At 41.8% G+C, this 20,098-nt stretch overlaps 1 protein-coding gene and 1 pseudogene across 2 annotated transcripts in view; one reads left to right on the top strand and one right to left on the bottom strand.

The window, feature by feature from the left end:
* ENPP1 (ectonucleotide pyrophosphatase/phosphodiesterase 1) overlaps positions 1 to 17,779 on the bottom strand; it is an 84,396-nt gene extending 66,617 nt beyond the window's left edge. The window contains exon 1 of one of the 2 annotated variants that reach the window (XM_001103359.5): positions 17,513 to 17,779. In XM_001103359.5, coding sequence (XP_001103359.3) covers positions 17,513 to 17,752 — 240 coding nt within the window. In that variant the 5' untranslated portion in view covers positions 17,753 to 17,779. The remainder of the gene's footprint in view (positions 1 to 17,512) is intronic. The other variant, XM_077999433.1, reaches the window with a different exon arrangement.
* Positions 5,464 to 6,147, top strand: LOC100427393 (selenoprotein K pseudogene; annotated as a pseudogene).
* Positions 17,780 to 20,098: the final 2,319 nt, after the last annotated feature.

Genomic DNA, 20,098 nt, shown 5'->3' with positions numbered 1-20,098 from the left:
TTTAAGATGCTAAAAATGTTCCACACATCTATATCGTCAATATGAAAGTGACTAGCCGTGTGCCATTGCACAGCAGTACGGATGTGGCAAATGTGATTGAGGAACTAAACTTTTTACTTCATTAAACTTTAATTAAATAAAATTTTAATTTAAATAGCCACATGTAGCTAGTGGTTATCATCTTGGAGTGAACACATCTATGAACTCAAAATCTGGCAGGAAAAAAAAAGTTACAAAGTGGTCAATTAACAACAACAAAAAAAAAAGACAATGTGTTCTTTTTTTTTCAGGCTCCCTTTGATTTGCTAGTGCCACTAAAGCTATTACAGTTTTCAGGCTCCTGTTGATTTGTTTGTGCCACTAAAGCTATTATAAAATAACTTTTCCAAAAGTAAATCAGACCTTGTCTTGTCATTAAGAACAAAAGTAAAAAGAAACCAAACAGAAAAATATTTCAGTGATTTTCAATGGCTTTCAATTGCTTTTTTTTTTTTGAGACATAGTCTCGCTCTGTCACCCAGGCTGGAGTGTAGTGGCACCATCTCGGCTCACTGCAACCTCCACCTCCCAGGTTTAAGCAATTCTGGTGCCTCAGTCTCCCGAGTAGCTGGGATTATAGGTGTGTGCCACCATGATGGGCTAATTCTTGTATTTTTGGTAGACATGGGGTTTCACCATGTTGCCCAGGCTGGTCTTGAACTCTTGGCTCAAGTGATCCGCCTGCCTTGGCCTCCCAAAATGTTGGGATTACAGGCGTGAGTCACTGTGCCCGGCCTCCAATTGCTCTTAAAACAAAAATCGGCTGGGTGCAGTGGCTCACACTTGTAATCCCAGCACTTTGGGAGGCCAAGGCAGGTGGATCACGAGGTCAGGAGTTCGAGACCAGCCTGGCCATCACAGTGAAACCCCGTCTCTACTAAAAATACAAAAATTCGCTGGGCGTGGTGGTGGGCGCCTGTAATCCCAGCTACTCGGGAGGCTGAGGCAGGAGAATCGTTTGAACCTGGGAGGCAGAGGTGGCAGTGAGCCAAGATGGCACTACTGCACTACAGCCTGGGTGACAGAGCGAGAATCCGTCTCAAAAAACAACAACAACAACACCAACAACAACAACAAAAATCCTGCCTGGAGATGGCTCTGGCAACATTTCCCACCTCACCCCCATTACACTCCACTCAGCGCTGCATACCAGCCATCCTGGCCTCCTCCAAGCTCTGGGATGGGCCATGTCGTCTCCTCTCCTAGGGCCTTTTCCCTGCTGCTGCCTTATCTCATAATCCTCTTCTGCTTGCCTGTCACTTCCTAAGAAATGCCTTCTCAGACCTCCCGGACAAGGCTAATTCCCCCTCACTATTCCCTCTCTAACCCGTACACAGCTTCTGGGCTGCAATTATTTCAGCTGCAACTTGAGATATTCTTGTGTAATTCTTTGATAAGTATCTGGTCCCCTCGGATAAAACCCAAAAAACAGACAGTAAGTAAACTTTCCCTTTGACCATTTAGCCCCCAGCCTCTTGCACCAGACTGCCCACACAGTAGAAACTCTACATATTTGTTAAATAAGTTACAAGCCACAGAAATAACAATATTGAACCCTGATCTAGCATCTACTATCAGGCATTCTTCTCATTAGTTTATAAATACGAATCCATCTAACCCTCAAAACAAACCTATGAGGTACCTACTATTATTATCTCCATTTAATAGGCAAGGAAGCTACAACACAGAGAAGTTAAGGGACCTGCCCAAAGACCCAAAGCAATTATTGGCAGAGATGTGATTTACACTCCAGTAATCTGGCTCCAGGGTCTGGCCCTTACTCACTAAGCTCTATGGCCTCAACAGGATTCAGTAGCAATTGAGTGGTTCTGGGACAGGAAGATGGGGCCAAAGAGCATCTAAGGAATGTTTGTTTTGAGAGGACACATTGAGTTGGGTCTTGGTGGGTGCCTGATGTTGGGTGAGAAAAGGAGAGGTCAAACAAATCACTCTGGGGTAGAAAACAGATATAATCTGTACAGAGTGTATTTGGAGAACTGTACAAGGCTGAGCTGAACGTCATGGAAGGCATGCTTCAGAGGTGTGGAATGCTGAACAGAGATATGCATCTTCAGTCCTTTTTTGACTCTCTAAACTGGCAAAGTGCCATCAGAGCAGCAGTTGACTGAAACATATCTGAGCCCTACAAACTCCTAAATACAAAGTATGCACATAATATATGCATATACTATACAACATACAGGATACTGAGTCCCACTGAGGTATGGCAGCTAGGCCAGACAGACAATCCCAAGCCAACAGGTTTGCTCCCTCCTACCTCACAGAACTGTACCCATTAAAGGAGATAAGTGCTTAGCATAGGGCCAGACAAATAGTAAACACAAATATGTATGTATGTATTTAATGAACACACATAGCACTTACTACCAGCAAGGTCTACTCTAAGAGGTTGACAAATATTAACTCATAAATGACTGAACACATATGTCACAGACTTTCAGCACTGCTACGAATGGATGCAACTATTCATGGTGAGCCCCACAGTGATTAACGTCTACTCTTACCCCAAGTGTGGGAAATAAAAACTAGTCTCAGCTTAGGAGTATATATTTTCTCATTGTGTGCTGTGGCAGTCCCAGAAAAATTCTGAGCGGAAACATAATGCAGAGAAGTTATTATTTTAGAAAACCTAATACTCTAACCATGAGAAAGAGACATGAGCAACAGAGGTGGAGCTGAGGAATGAATAAAACAGAAAATAAACACATACCAAAAAGCTGAAAATTCTTGGGGACTGAGAATGTCTAAAGTATGCATAGAAATAGTTTCAAAGATTACCTATTGAATTGAGGATACTAAAATAAAAATCTCAAAATCCTACTTATGAAAAGTACATTAGAAAGCTGTCTATCAATAGTAAACTTTCATAGTGGATTATAAATGAAAAAAGGCAACAGAATAATATGCACAAAGTTATCTCATCTTTGTTTTTTTTTTAAAAAAAAAAAAAAAGTGATACGTACACACAGAAAAGTCCTGGAGGGGAAAAAATCCAAAAGCAATTTTCATTTTCTTCTTTATACTTTTTTATATTTTCTGAATTTTTTGCAATAGATAGTATTTTTATAACAAGTGGGAAAATATTATAAGTTCTCAAAACAAATATTTTAGAACTAGAAGGAACCCATCTAATCCAACCTCTCATATTACAGTTAAGGAAACTGAAAGTCAAAGAAAGAAAGTAATTGTTCAAAGGTCACATAGCAAATGATTCTTGTGATTCAAGTTTAGACCCTTTACATGATCCCTGTCTCTGAAGACCTTTGCTTGAATCATTCCATAATAGTCAATATTCTTTTTCTTTGAAAGTTTCTAAGAGATAACAAATGTATAAATACTTATATATGTCAATATTCTTCACATTTACCTCCTTTATGCTGATTAGTAAGGTATTCAAATAAATCGTGTCCAAGTAGAGTTGTCTCCTGCTTATTTCCCTGACTAATTCAAAAGTAGATAAGACCAACAGAGTCTATCCATAATGCTCCTAAACCACACGTTCCCACATGAATATTTCATTCACCCATTTCCTAGGATCCCAGAGATTCTAATCAAAATGGTGCTGGGTGGCAGTTTATAGGAAGCTAGTGTGTTTGGATGATAAAGTATTATGGAATAAACTCTGGGTCAAGGACATTTAACCTCATTTTACATCACCTGAAAAAGCATTGGTATAAGATTCCTTTGTTTTGGTTTTGTGTCAAGTATACTGTCGATTGTTGAGAGGGGACTGCAGTGGAAACTTGGAATTGGAAAGTTCCATTGATGGTGCAATGAAAAGCACCATCTACATGATATTTTAATAGATGGATGGCTGAATTGGAAAAACATCTGAATGTTATCAGGTAACAGCAAAGATAGAAGACTGGCAAAGCTAAGGGCAATAAAGAGCAATTAAAGGACAAGCCAGTGCAGAGTAAAAGAAGGTAATTAAATTATAAGCAACAAACGAGAGCACAGGCAGATTCCTGAAAGACGCAGACTGCATATACAGAGGGAGGAGACTATGCCGTGTTCTATATGTGCAAAAGCAATCAGGCTACTTGTATCCATGTGCCACTGAGGTTCTCAGAAGGGGCCAAATGCAAACCACGGTAGCACCAATTCAACCTAATGCAATTACAGTTGAGGTCATGGAGGCCCACTGAGTTTTTTCATTTTGTTTTAGGTTTCTAATCACAACATCACGTACGAAGTCAGTGGCACAGCGAGGGTTAATTAGAATTCCCAGCTACGGAAATTCTACATGTGGTGCCTTCTGTGCTGTCTCATAGCCTTATGGAGTGTTGATGCTCAAACTTAACTGTGCGGACAAACCTCTGAGGATCTATGAAAATGCAGATCTTGGTTTGGTGGGTCTGGGGTGGGGCCCGAGATTCTGCATTTCTTACAAATTCTAAGAGGATAATGCTGATATGTCAGTCTGCAGACCACACTTTGGGTAGTAAGGATATAAAGTGCCTTCTGAGTAAGGAAAAATAAAAAATTCTCAGTCACACTGAAGCTTATCAAGAACAACAACAACAACAAAAAAAAACACTTATTCAGGGTCCATTATGTACCATTTTGTACACATTATAATTTACTTATCCTAACAATATGATTTTGTTTCTATGCTACAGTTGTGGTACTATTTGGGAAACTTTTTGGTCTATATTCAAACAGCTAGTAACAGTACCAGGATTTAAGTCTGACTTTGTCTGACTCCAAAACTATTCACCAGTAAACTACAGAGATGAGATTAACAGAATTATTAATTTTGTGATCTTGGAAAGTCTCCAAACTTTCTCTGAGCCATGATTTTTTCATCTCTAACACGGGGATGGATAACAGCAGCGCTGTGGCTTGGACTAATGAGGTAGGAGGTGCAGAAGTATTTTGAAATCTATAAAAGAATGTAAAGATACAATCATTGTAACTAGGTTAATTTTCACTCTCCTCTCCCCAGTTCTTGAGAGTTTGTTTGGAGGTTCTAGCAGGGGAGTGCAGCTACTCATATACCCTTGGCCAAAGACTGGTCCTCGTCTATGGAAGATGGTCATTTTCTTCAACCGAGTGCACATCTTCGGGAGGGACACACGTGGAGTAGTGAGGGAGGAAGGAGACACCCGCCTAGCCAGCCACATCAGCCAAATCAGCCCTGGTGATCAATGAGGTGATAGATGTCGCAGCCAGATCGCCCTCACATCCCCTAGTTTTTAAAAATATTACTGAAAATATTACTGAATATACACCTATTTCCTAAATATTTGTAAATATATTCACAAAATTTTTCTTATCAGGATCCCATTATACTTCTAAAAGTTACTAACAACCCTGAGATGCCTTTTCAGATGATTATGGACATTCTTCCTTAAAACCACACCAAAATTCTAAAAGTAGTAATATCTTAAACTGTGGTTAGTTGCTCCGAAGCAGGGAAGGGGGGCAAGATGGTTTACATCTCGAACTGACAAGTGTTGGACAGCTGGAGTCAGTCTCCATGGAGATTATCTTTGATAACAGATTTCTTCTGGGGAATAGCAGAGTTTGTGGTTTTGCTTTTCAAAACCCTGCTTCAGCAAGATGTGGAAAAAAAAAAAAAAAAGAAGCTATGGAAACTCATCTGATTCCAGATATGATGATGGAAGAGGAACACAGGGAAATCCTCCCCAAAGAATGGGTCGAATCAATCATTTGCGTGGCCCCAGTCCTCCTCCAATGGCTGGTGGATGAGGAAGGCAAATGTCTGCTCTACGAAGAAGACAACTGGACATGCACATTCACAGCAGGAAAAAACCAGCAAGAAGTGGGGGGCTGGCCATGCTGGAGCAGTAGACAAATGTGTGTATCTAAATAGGGACTGCTCTGTGTCCTCACAGATGAATGAGGTAACGTTGAGAATTCCCTCTGCAGGGAACTGGCTGACGGACATGCAGTTCCACAAATGCACATCTGTCTCATTATCTTTTTTATATAGTTTATTAAAGTATTAATACAGTTTCAATAAGTAAATATTTTTAGATTGCAAAATGAACTCCTCATCTTTATATTAAATGCACAAAAAAACCTGAATCTGAAGAATATAAATAAAAGGCTGTGTATTTAACACTGTTAGTGTCACCTTTTCAACTTCTGAAATACTGTTCATTGGTAATTTGTTCTCATTTATAAATCACATTGTATTTATTTCGATAGTATGCACATATCTGTGCTCTTGAATTAATTTTATCTTATATTTGTCTTATTAAAAAAGTAAATTATGGCATAAAAATAGAAAAGGTATTACTGAACTTTTCATACTGTTACATTAAAATCCATTAGTGTATCTTGCACTTTGAATGGAAATTATACCAATGCCATAATTTTGTAACATCATCCACTTGTCCTTTGGAAAATATTGGTTCACTAAGTTTTATCATTCTTCCAAATGTTAACGCATGTCATTAAACAACATGAAAAAAAACCACACATTCCTCGCTATCTTCATCAATTTTGTATAAGGATCAGTAAGCTGTGACACTCAAATGGCAAATACAAGTTTTTCAAAATTCAAATTTTTGCTTGGAAGCTCAGATTTTATCATAGACAACTGATAGCTTCATAGGTTTTCCTTGAAGGGACAAGCTAACATCACTCATTTTTGAGAAAATATGTCAAATGATTAAGTCTAAATAAAAAGCTTGTCAGTTCTTTCAAATAAAAATGGGTGTTCTTCGAAAAAAAAATTAGTTCAGCTTGCAACTTAAACAACTGCACAGCTGCTTTTCCTCTAGAAAACAGTACTTCAGTATGCAGCAGATATGCTACATGCATACTTCCAATTGTGTCACATAGAATATCAAAAAGACAGGCAATCTAGGTTTGAGATTATTAAATCTGCTTCATCAAGGACATTTATTTTTTTGAGATGAGTCTTGCTCTGTCGCCCAGGCTGGAGTGCAGTGGCGCAATCCCGGCTCACTGCAACCTCCGCCTTCTGGGTTCATGCCATTCTCCTGCCTCAGCCTCCCAAGTAGGTGGGACTACAGGTGCCCGCCACCATGCCCAGCTAAGTTTTTTTGTATTTTTAGTAGAGACGGGGTTTCACCATGTTAGCCAGGATGGTCTCCATCTCCCAACCTCGTGGTCTGCCTGTCTCAGCCTCCCAAAGTGCAGGGATTACAGGCATAAGTCACTTGTCCTTGATGCCCGGCCTCATCAAGGACATTGTTATTGCTTCATCTAAGGTGTTCTTTTTAGTGAAATGGCCTTTTTTTTTTTTTTTATTGCAAGGGCATGACTACTTGTACACCTGGTGCCACTGCAATGCCTTCTACTAAGGTGCCATCACTCCTTTAATACCACAGTGTAAAGGTCAACATAGTGAAAGGGCAAATAATGTCTTAATCTACTGAGTTTCTTTTCAGTTCTCTCTGTCTAACCATAAAAAATCATCAAGACCCCCAGATGCTTGCTAATGTCAAAAAAACTTTTCTAAGCAGGAGGGGGGTCGGGAAACACACCATTAGGAACAAGCTACTTTCTCAGAAATATTCACCTGAAAACCAAGATAGAGTGATTTTTTTTAAGACTCTCAAATCACAACTGTGATAGGATGTTTGCCAGTTAAGTCTGTGCAAAGTCCTGAAATACGGTGAGAAAATGGTTAATCCATAAATGAGAAACACTTGTGACAATTCGCTGTGACAATTTACTTCCTCCAAAATGACTTTCTTATACATATTACATATATAAAATATGGAGATATGTACATACACACTGTGTGTGTGTGTGTGTGTGTGTGTGTGTGTGTGTGTGTGTGTGTGTGTGGAGAGAGACAAAGAGAGACAGAGAGAGATTGAGAGAGAGAGAGCGAGACATGGGGTTTCATTATATTGCCCAGGCTGATCTTAAATTATGGCCTCAACTGATTCTCCTGCCTCGGCCTCCCCTTTAGAGGCATGAGCCACCTCACACAGCCCAAAATCACTTTCTATCAAAGCTCTCTATTTTTCTATTCTACTACACTTAAAAATAAGCCAAGAAGGAAACTCTAAGAAGAAAAGCATAATTTCCCAAAAGTATACCTACTTTGGAAGCTCACAGAAACAGCTGATTGTTAACTTCATACTAATAAAGTGCACTAATTTTGGCTTCCACCCAGGAAAATGTAGTCACTGAACTACCAAAGACACATGTATATCTCAATATAGAGGCAATCTTTAGCATCACCACACCAGAAATTTCTTAGGTTCTAATTACATATTGCTATACTGAAGCAGGCAAAGGAGAGTTGGAAACCCAACAGCAGGCCAAGCTTGATGAATAGGATATAACATTTAGCTATTAGTCCATGATAAAAATCTGTAGATAAAAGTCCTTCCGGTTACCATCATAGTCTATTACTTACTAATGGTGTGGCTTTTGCCTATAAATTTAGCCCATTGTTGCTAGAAGTAGAGTAATTGAACCACCTACATCTGAATAACTTGAAGTGCTTGTTAAAAAGTAAGGATTCTTTGGGTCCATTCCAAATCTAATAAATCATAATCACTGAGGTTGGAGCCTAGGAATCTCTGTCTTTAACACTTCCCAGGTGGTTTTTATGCACAATACTGTTTGCATGGAAACCTGACTGACTCCCTGACTTAGTCTCAGCTTCCTTATCTGTAAAGCAGAATTGACTGTCATCATACTTTCCTATTTCACAGTTGTTGAGTATTGAGGATCAATCAAAAATATATGGGAAATGCTTTTTAAAACTGCCAAGTGCTACAAAAATGATTATAACCATCTAAACTTCTACCACCTACATTTCTACCAACTCTTCTAAAAACTAAAAGAAAAGGTAAAAATAATTTTTCAAAGACACTACAGATATTATCTTAATTGTTATAACTAAATCTCAGATAACTAGAATACTCAGAAAATAGTCTTCTCGTTAATATTTGACTGAACATTCTGGTCACTCTTTTGAAAAACTTTAAATGTGTTACTACACTGTCTTTCCTTGGTAAATGTGTAACTTAGTTTTTATCTGATGACAAGGGATTTTCGAGTTGGGTCAGAATTCTGAGTATCAGGTTTTGTTCCACAAGATTTATGCTTAGAAGAGTAATCTATGTTCGGCCCTGAGCTCATTTGCTAAAAGGTTTCTTGTTTATTTTTTCTTGTTTGGGGGATATTTTATGGTTGATGGAGGCATGCTTATTTTAACCAAAAGCAGATCTCTAATTACAAGTTGTATTCCAAACGCTTATTTGTTCCTAAGTTGTCTGGAACTTAAAATGCCTCTCCCCATAGCAAGAAAAAATAAGAAGTTATAAATCATGATAAAGTTCTCTGGCTTGTACAAAAAGGCCACAATATAGATGAAATACATTTGCTGTATCTTAACTATCACACAAATATTTTACAGTGGTATTCATCAAGCTTGAGAGCAAAATTGAATATGAAACTATTTTCATTTACCTTTAATATTGCTACTTAAGATAAAAAGAGTCAGCTGGATGAAGATGAAAAGCTGATAGAGCCGGTGCAGTGGCTCACGCCTGTAATCCCAGCACTTTGGGAGGCCAGGGTGGGCAGATCACTTGAGGTCAGGAGTTCGAGACCAGCCTGGCCAACATGGTGAAACACTGTCTCTACTAAAAATACAAAAAAAAAAAAAAAAAAATTAGCCAAGTGTGGTGGTTCGCGACTGTAATCCCAGCTACTCAGAAGGCTGAGGCAGGAGAATTGCTTGAACCCGGGAGCCGGAGAGAGGTTCCAGTGAGCCAAGTTCACGCCACTGCACTTCAGCCTGCGCAACAGAGTGAGACTCCGTCTCAAAAAAAAAAAAAAAAAAAAGCTTACAGATAAAAGTTTCTGTAAATGTTCTAGAAAGGTTAATGGCCCCCAGTTTTTCATTATACAGAACACATAAGGTCTCTCAATGTGTCCACCAGGGATTTTCTTCAGAGTCATGATTAGGATATGATAGGGACAGGACATGACAAAACTGAGTGTCCAAAGTTAACTCAACAAGTGAAACAGAAGAGAAATTAGCAAAGTGTTTTTGAAACAGTAGCTGCGTATCCCTGAGAAAGAGACAACATGAAGTGGAAACAGCTGAGCTATAAATGGTGAGAAAAAAATACCAGAACAAGATTCAAGGCAGAAGAAAAGAAGGGACAGAAAGCAATGCTGAAGAAGAGCGTGCCGTCTACAAGAATCACAAAGACCGAATTCAGGATGTGGCAACAAAGTTACCAAAACCAAAGAGGCCTTGGTGTAAGTGAAGGAGGCTCTCCTTCATACATGCCCACTGCCACACTTGGACTGTTTGTACCTGAGAGAAGGTTCACTGACTAGATTTCTGATTCTGAATCCAAGTTATCAGAGGCCCTGTCTGCCGCCTTCTTAGGCACCCTCACCTTAGTTGGGTACTTCTGTTCCTTCACTACCTCCTCCATTTCCCTATACCCAAATAAAATTATATCCCAGTTTTAATCTTACCCCGGAATTTATATCCAAGTGTCATCTCTATTTGGATTCCTGACCATCACAGACCCTATGGGTCCCTGCTTGTGTATTCAGTCTTCCCACCTTCCTCGTTTCCAAGTCAAAGTGGGGCTCAGTCTAACTAAAAATGCAGTACATTCATTCAAGCAATTAAAAGCTGACACTGAGTGTCAGGTACTATCTTCTGCCTAATAGTAAACACAACAGTCTTGGGTTCCTAGGAATCCTTTATGTATTTTATTAGAACATGTGAAACAAATACCATAAAGGACACTGTGGACACTTTTCTAGCCTCTTAAGATGCTCTGGTAATTTTGAAATAAAATGTTCAACTATGGCTGGACAGACAAATTTTATAAACCAAAGGAACAATGTCAACTCCAAGTCTGATTAAGAGCAGAGACTTAGCTTGAACATTCTTCCTTCTGTATTCTAGAGTTCAGATAATAGATTATAAGGGAAGGAAAAGGAAGCTAACTGAATTTTAATTTTTACACCCAAATCTCAAATAATGCCAGCTTCTGCCTCTTAGAAAGAACTCTTTCACAGCACACACTCAGGGCAACTTGAATCTATGCTCCTGGGTTGCATTCCTCAAACTTGGCCCAAATAAAACTCTTTAATTATATTACTTTAGCCCTGGTTTTTTTTTTTTTTTTTCTTTAGGTCAGCAGGATTCACAGTGACTTCCCACCACCCCCTGGTGTTTTCTCTAAAATCAGTGCTTGGTACCAGCATGAACTCACTGCATTCTCCATTCTTGAAGTCCTACCACATGTGGTGGAGATGAGGTCTCACTATGTTGCCCAGGTTGGTTGTGAACTCTTGAGCTCAAGCAATCCTCCCACACCAGCCTCCCAAAGTTCTGGGATTTCAGGCATTAGCCACTATGCTCCGCCAGAAATCTTATCTTGTGTGGTTGAAGCTGATTGAGATTGGATGGATCGGCATTTCCATTGTGCAAACCACACTCAGTCTTCCAGAGTGGAAGAATAAATAAATGGAATAATGAAAAGTTAATTGGCAAAGCTTACAGAAAGCTTTAACCTTCCCTGGCCTAAGGCTCTTCCATTTGCTTAACTTACATTCTACCCTGCTTGGAAAACATCAGCTTTCTCCTTTTGAAATAAGAATGGAAAGATCCATGCACCTGGATGAAGGAGCCTATGAACCAGCTCTCCTGAAAAGTTGTAAACTAAAAATAAAATCCAAAGCCCTTGACCAACTGAGTGGACCCACTCTTGGCCAAGGAGACCCCAGAGAAACCTCAAAAACTGAGTTCTCAGTCAAAATAGGAAAAGAGGTCAAACACAGCTCATTATACTCCCTCCCTTTTGGAGATTAGATGCAACAATTGACCAGCATTAATGTTACAATAGAAATAAGACTGCAAAAACAGTTCTCTGTGGCAATAAGACATCAAGTTATAAAAAAGACCTTAAGGCTATGCCAGGAGAGGGTTAAGTCATGTCTGCAAACGATCAATCTTGCTACATAGCATGCTTAACTTACATAACTTTTTTTTTTTTATTTTTTTTGAGACACAGTCTTGCTCTCTGTCACCTGGGCTGGAGTGCAATGGTGCAATCTCTGCTCACTGCAACCTCAGCCTCCCGGGCTCAAGCGATTCTCCTGCCTCAGCTTCCCAAGTGGTTGGGACTACAGGCACGTAATACGATGCCCTGCTAGTTTTTTGTATTTTTAGTAGAGATGGGGTTTCACCATGTTGGTCATTCTGGTCTTGAACACCTGACCTCAAATGATCCCGCCTGCCTCAGCCTCCCAAAGTGCTGGGATTACAGGCTTGAGCCACCACACATGGCCATAACATCCCTTTCTGTTGATACCAAGTTTCAGACAGAGTCTTACTCCTTTAATCAACTGAAAATTAAAGAATCTCTGAATTACCAGGCATGGTGGCTCACACCTATAATAACAGCACTTTGGGAGGCTGACAGGGGTGGATTGCCTGAGCTCAGGAGTTCAAGACCAGCCTAGGCAACACAGTGAAACCCTGTCTCTACTAAAATACAAAAAATTAGCCAGGAGTGGCAGTGTGTGCATGTAATCCCAGCTACTTGGGAGGCTGAGACAGGAGAATCACTTGAACCCAGGAGGGGGAGGTTGCAGTGGGCTGAGATCATGCTATTGCACTCCAGCGTGGGCAACAGAGCACGACTCTGTCTCAAAAAAAAAAAAAAAAAAAAAAGTATCTCTGAACACGCTGAATAAATAATCTGTAAGCCCTTGCTCTAAGACATCCCACCTTTTCATATGGAATCAATGTATACCTTTCATGTACTGATTTATGTCTCTGCCAGTAACTCCTGCCTCCCCAAAATATATAAAAACAAACAGTAATCCAACTGCCTCTGGTGCACGTTCTCAGGACTCCTCGAGAAAATGTTTCCCTGAGCCACAGTCACTCATCTTGGCTCAGGATAAACCTCTTTAAAATATTTTACAGAGTTTGGTTTTTCCATTAACAAGGTGATAACTCTTCATTATTGCCAAGGCCTTATAAGTTTCTCACTGAAAATTCTAAATTAATTAAGGATTCTTTTAACAGCAAGCTCTCAGGAGAGAAAAACATCAAAGATCATGGTCTCCAACCTGGAGATTTTGTTTAATGGAAAATGCCATCAAATAAAGGACTCCCTCCAGCCATGTTAGAAGGGCCAATATCAGGCTGCCCTTCCTAAGTGGACATCTTTCTCAGTGGAGATCTTCAACACTTTGTTCTTTAGACCCCGACAAGAAGTGGATTAAAATATTCATTTGGTTACCTTCGGGAATAGAAACACTTTTCATATTTGTATTTCAAGTTGTTTTGTTGATAATTGTCCTTATTTGTGTCATCTTTTTGATTCTTAAATTGATTATGCTTTGTATTTCAAGATGTCTAAAGTCTACCACAAAATTCTATAACAAAAAACTTATCACAATAGCTAGATGCTTAGAAATGACCCAACACGCCTCAACTCCAGTGTAAGTGAATGGCCTGAGACCCCACTGCTCTGTCCCCTTATTGTTCAATCCAATCCCTGAATTGTTGCCAACCAATTTAGCCTTGGAGCCTCACTAAGTTCTTAAGTTATATACTTCTGCCCATTCCATTCCCTCTGACATGGGACAAGATTATCCGGAAATGAGCCTTCCTGGCCATGTGGGACAAACTTACATCCAAAATGCCGATCAGTATTTTCAGAAGAGAAAGATTTTTATTAAAAGGAGGAAATGAGAAAGAAAAATTGCTCAGAGCCATCGGAGATATGTGAACTATGCAAAATGTATCAGGCCCAGAGGGACACAAGCATGGGACTTCTGTCACATCTCACTGCAGCCATTCCCAGGGGCAATTATTTAAAAGCATTTTATTCCTGACAGCTGCTTCACCCACTGTCTAGTGTTCCTGGAATCTGTGATACAAAGAACAATGAATAGCCAACCAACAGCTTGTTATTGTAACATAAATGCTTGATAAACAACTTGGAACTGCCTCTTCTCTTTTCCTTTAAAAAACCATCTGTAACTGCTGCTAATAGGAGCATATACTCAGGGCAACTTGAATCTACGCTCCTGGGTTGCAGTCCTCAAACTTGGGCCAGACTCTCTACTTTTATTTAAAAAAGAAGAAGAAGAAGAAGAAAAGAGGAGAAGAAGAAGGAGAAGGAGAAGGAGAAGAAGAAGGAGAAGAAGAGGAAGAGGAAGAGGAGGAAGAAGAAGAAGAAGAAGAAGAAGAAGAAGAAGAAGAAGAAGAAGAAGAAGAAGAAGAAGAAGAAGAAGAAGAAGAGGAGGAGGAGGAGGAGGAGGAGGAGGAGGAGGAGGAGGAGGAGGAGGAGGAGGAGGAGGAGGAGGAGGAGGAAGAGGAAGAAGAACTCTTTTACTGAAACATGAAAGTAGTCTTCAGTGACCACCACCATACACAAGCCCTTTACACATACACAGATACACAGATATATGTATTCATAAGCATAGCAGAAGGTCACAAAGACACAAAAAAAATGTTTTTGAGGAGCTACCTGGAGAAACGTATTGCAATGCAGTTGAGAATTACATGACCCTGTAAAACCACGCCAAGAAACAAAAGGGATATTTAAATACATCTCCAAGTCAATACATCTCGGTGGAAGTCTACACTTCAGTTCAAAACTTCATTTACAAGCAAGGAAAGGCATCTAATATTTAACATACCTACTGACGCATGTAGAGAATAATACTTGTTTTTCCCTCTTGCTGTTTTCCTCAGTTTGGCTCAGTACCTAGGCATTACCTAGATAAGCATTCCAGGGCCCAGGGCCAAAAGCCTCTAAAGCAGAGCTTGGTAGCCCTCTCCTAAGATCAAACACCACACTGGGGAGAAGCCAGGGAAGGACAGCATCCTCACTTCTTCATCCACTCTCACACATCTACATCATTTTAGTTTATCTGAGAAAACTGCAGAATCATGTAAAAATTACATTGCCACTGCAACATAGTTGCCTCTGCAAGGCAAGGCAACTTTTCTATTTATCCTGCTAAATTAAAACAGTGTAGCTGAGGGTCACAGTGGTGGGCCTCTCCCAATCCCAACCCCAGGGTGCAATTAGTTCAGTCCATTTCTGCAGCTTTATGAAAAGTGTGCTGAGGTTTAGTCTGAAAAAAAGGAATTCTGTAATTGCAGCTCCTCTCTAGAAGACATGTCCCAGAGCTCTTTGACAATTGTCAGGTTGTTTTGGGGGCCTTTTCCCTTCAGAAGCCCATTGTTTGGGGAAGTTCTGGGGAGAGAGGGGGTTGGGGAAAAAAGGTATTGAAGTACGGAAGGGAAAGAAGAATACGAGTTTGCACTTTACGTTCAGTCGCTAAATAGCAATTTCAACAATAAAGGGTCTCACCGTGTCACCCAAGCTGGAGTGCGGTGGCACAATCACGGCTCACTGAAGCCTTAACTTTCCCTGGTTCAGCTGAATCTCCCACGTCAGCCTCCCAAGTAGCTGGGACTATAGACGCATGCTACCATACCCAGCTAATTTTTGTATCTTTTGTAGAGACGGGGTTTCATCATGTTGCCCAGCTGGTCTCAAACTCCTGGGCTCAAGCAGTGGAACCGCCTCAGCCTCCCAAAGTGCCAAGATAACAGGTATGAATCACAAACCAGGTGTATTTGGTAACATTCGCATGTTAATGTCTCAGAGTGTTCCATCAAAAGATACAAAGTAAGAATTCTTTCCAATTCAATAGATGCAAAAGACCCCAATTAATGCGATAAAAAAAAAAAAAAGGTCCATAATAGTCCTACTTGTGGAAGTAAGTCCTAGGACACTTCCATGTCAAATGCTGAGAGTAGCATCATCACACAGAATGCTGTTTGACCAGCTGACTGCAGGTCTCAAAGACTGGATAACTTGCTCCAAAAGTAGACCTTTGCTGATATCTGTTGTGGATGGATAAGTAAATGAGCAAGAAAAATTTAAAAACTGAATTTTGCAATTGGAAAACCTGTAAAGATTGGTAGGCACGTAGAAATGGTTTTACACTAGAGTTACACACAGATTCCATATACGATTACTGACTACCTCGTCGTGTGTGAAACACCCTAAGATATTGATACTAAATAATTTAAGTGATCAGGTTGTAAAAGCTAAGGTCTTCCATTAACAAAATTTTAAAAAGGTGACTCAAGAGACTAAGTTATCATCAATATAGTGTTATTATAGACTCAAACAGTGTTACAAGATGCAAAATTTTATCTTCAGATGCAAACATCATGTGGCTTGGGATACTTATTCTTTGAATCTTAGGCTTCTTTTTAAGTACTAAGTATATGACACCATCTCTTAAGTCTAGGAAGATTGATTGATTCCTCAAAGTATTATAGCATCTCCATGATATCCCAAATACGGTGAAAATGGAAATGCATACAAAATGAAAGGAGACTTCAAAAATTAGAAATTTTTCTACAAAGCATTGTTCAATCATATGTAAAGGGATATATTTTAGGGTGCAGTATACATAGAAATCTGTGATTTCCATATAATACAATAAAAACGATTCTATTTCCTTGTGGTTTTCAATTTACTTCCCTACATACTTCAGCTTGATTTTCACAATTTACTTCCCTACATACTTCAGCTTGATTTTCACAATAATCCCATGCAATGCACAAGGCAGCTGATGTTGTCCCATTTTCACACAGAAGAAATTGAGGTTTGGGGACAGTTACGCAAGGCCTCAGCAATTAATAACAGCCAGGAATCCAGGCCTTCTCTCAATCAGCACTTCCCACCATGAATTCAGAATAAAAACCAACCCCCACATTTCATAAAGTTGACTGTGGGTCCTGCAACTGTCATAGCAAAATAGCAGAGGAGTAATAGGTAGCTTTTGTTAGCAACACAAACCGTGTAGCCTATGGTTAGAAGAGTGGGCAAAGAATCATAAAGGTTTCTTCACAGTCATATAAATGTGAATATCCATGGAATTTCTGAGCAGCTGCAAGGAAATTCCAAAACGGAGCCAAAGGGAAAAAGTGTTCCCTAAAGTTCCTAATAAAACTTAAAGAGCTCTGCGAACTCTTCAGCTGGAATCAGTTAACCCAAGTGAAGTCATGTATACTGCACCCAGAGACCCCCAAAAGAAGCAACACATTGATGCACCTTCTTAAGACCAACAACATTCGCGTTTGTCATTTTTCTCCTCTAAAAACTCGTACTCTCCTGGGGCAGGGGGTCGAGTATTGCTACGGATGACGATTTTGAACAGCCTGCTTTCACAGGCATCCGTAATTCAAGTGAGAGTGAACCATCCTGCCCTGCCAGGGTACCGGGCAGAGGCGGCGGTGTAGGGCACTTGTAAAGGCTGCGGAGGAGAGCGCGCGGGCGAAGAAGCACTCCCGGGTCACGCCTCTCTCCGGGGCCCGGTGCTGACTGCGCTGCGAGTGCAGGAGCTGGGCGCCGCCCTCCCCGTCCTCCCAGCCCTCCCGGGCGCCGGGGCCTGGCCGCGGACCTACCAGCGAGAGTACTTTATAGGTGTTGGGGTCCTTGGCAGTGCGGGCGCGCGCCGCCTTCTCCAGCGGCTCCTCCCCCACGTCCATGGGGGCCAGCAAGGACGCGGCCGCCTGCGGGTCCCCGGGCGCCTCGGCGGCGTGGCTGCGGCCCCGATCGCGGCTGTTCCCCGCCGGGCCCTCCCGGGGAGCGCGCCCGCCCTCGCCGCCGCGGCTCCCGCCCCCCGCGCAGCCGTCGCGCTCCATCGTGGCCCCGGGCGCTCCGGCCCCGCCGCCCGGCCGCGCCTTTAATAGGCCCCGCGCCGCCCCGCCCCGCCGCGCCCGCCCCTCGCGGTCAGATCCTTGACTACCCGCCCTGCACCAGGTTCTCGCAGTCAGGGTAAAGCGACTCAACGCCCCGGATTATTTGGCTTCCTGTCTGATTTCGGGCACTCTGCGTGTCGGTTATTTTGGGTCCCTTACGTGGGCGTGTCTTGAACTTTCCCCCAAGCCGTCCCCTCCCCGCGCCCCGGCCACCCTCCCGACACTTGCAGGAATCGCCCTGCGTGGCCTCACGGCGCGGGCTGGACTGGAATTGCAGCGTGTGGTCTGCAGAGGGCATGAGATCATGGGGCCCCAAAATAGAGCGGGGAGGAGGAGAAGGATGCAGCCGCCGATACCGGTCCCGCTTCTCAAAGGCGGGAGAGTGTGGAGTCTTGGGGTCGACATGTGAGTTTCTGGCTGGAAATGCAAATGCACCATGGAGGAAGGCGACATTCTGTTTCTCCCCCTCTGAGTCCTGTCCCCCACTACCTACGGTACTATGAGAGAGAAATCGTCCACTTAAAATACTTGGGTTTAATATATACTGTACACACGTGTAAGGGATATTTCGTTTTCCACCGTTGTATGTGGTTTCTGGAGTTTTCTCGCTATTGTTTTTATGTGTATTTGCTTATTTTTCTACACTTTCTGCATTGAAGGTTTCAGGAGTTGGTGTTGCCCTCTCCTGAGGTTGACTCTGATACCTAGCAATATCAAAAGTGTGAATGCAATCTGAAATACTTTGATAAGCCTTATTTTTCAACTAGGACGCTAACAGTAAGCTGATTCTTGGTGGGTTTTGTTTTACCTTTGATTCTGGAACTTGTACATTTTCTGGCTCGTCGGTGAGCAAAATCACCAGTGTTTTGTGAAGTGAGACAGAGGGAAACCAGTGACTTCGAACTACTTTGCAATACCCAGGACTGACTTCAGGGACCAAGGAACAATTAATTTTCAATACATTTTGAATACATGAATGCATACAAATGTTTACACATGAGAATGAATGTGTAACAAATATAAAATGCATGTTATTCCCTTTAAAATAGTCGACTTGGGAAGCTCTTCATTTATACTGACCCATCCATCCACCCATCCATTCATTCGTCAAGTAATGAATCCTTCAACTCAATCTTTCGGCCTCTAACTATGCATACCATATAAAAAAATAAATTAAAATGTATCTTTCCTCAAGTGTCGGTGGAAGCGGGGGCGGGGGGGGGGGTGGGACCAACTTGTGAACAAAAAAATTAAAACCTAAGTCATATATGCACAATAGAGTCACACATACGATATTGATACAGGAGCGAGAAAGAAATTATTTAGGCATATAGTGTGAGCAAAAGAGCCCTCGGCACAGCTTACCTTCTAACAAAAAGCAGCCCAAGAGCCGGGCGCGGTGGCTCAAGCCTGTAATCCCAGCACTTTGGGAGGCCGAGGCGGGCGGATCACAAGGTCAGGAGATCGAGACCACAGTGAAACCCCGTCTCTACTAAAAATACAAAAAATTAGCCGGGCGCGGTGGCGGGCGCCTGTAGTCCCAGCTACTCAGGAGGCTGAGGCAGGAGAATGGCGGGAACCCGGGAGGCGGAGCTTGCAGTGAGCCGAGATCGCGCCACTGCACTCCAGCCTGGGCAACAGCGTGAGACTCCGTCTCAAAAAAAAAAAAAAAAAAAAAAAAAAAAAAGCAGCCCAAGAAATCACTTCCTTTCTAACAAAGAGCAACTTGGAAGATTGAGCTGCAAACATAGGTAAGTAAACTGGAAGCTTGCACGGGAGACGCCGGCAGCGGCACAGACAGAAGGGGCTACTGGCGGCCAGGCATGTCCACCATGGGGGTTCCACCTCCCCTCTTTTTTAGCACATGCACAGTAGGAAGGAAATAAGCAACATGGATTAGCTACCTGCCTATATAGTAGAAGATTGGGACCAGGGCTGCCAGAGATTTGAGCCCTATGCAGGTGGCACACCTGGTCCTAACCGGTTTTTCACTCTTTATGTAGATCAGACACCACCTCACCACTAGCTCATGTATAAAAACCCCTGCATTTCACCAGGTACTGGCAACCCATTTTTCTGGGACCCCTCTGTAGCAGAGAGCTATTCTCTTTCTTTTGCCCGTTAAAAATTCTGCTCTAAACGTCACCCTTTGTGTGTGTCCACGTATTTGATCTCTGTGGCCGTGAGACCAAGAACCTCGGGTGTCACCCCAGACAACAAAGCTGCTTCAATATTACCAGAGCTTAGTAGAAAGGGCAGTTGACATCTGGAAGAAGTAAAAGCCTTCCC

This window comes from Macaca mulatta, chromosome 4 (assembly GCF_049350105.2).
Source record: "Macaca mulatta isolate MMU2019108-1 chromosome 4, T2T-MMU8v2.0, whole genome shotgun sequence".
NCBI classification, from domain to species: domain Eukaryota; kingdom Metazoa; phylum Chordata; class Mammalia; order Primates; family Cercopithecidae; genus Macaca; species Macaca mulatta.
This window is presented reverse-complemented; position numbering and strand designations above follow the sequence as displayed.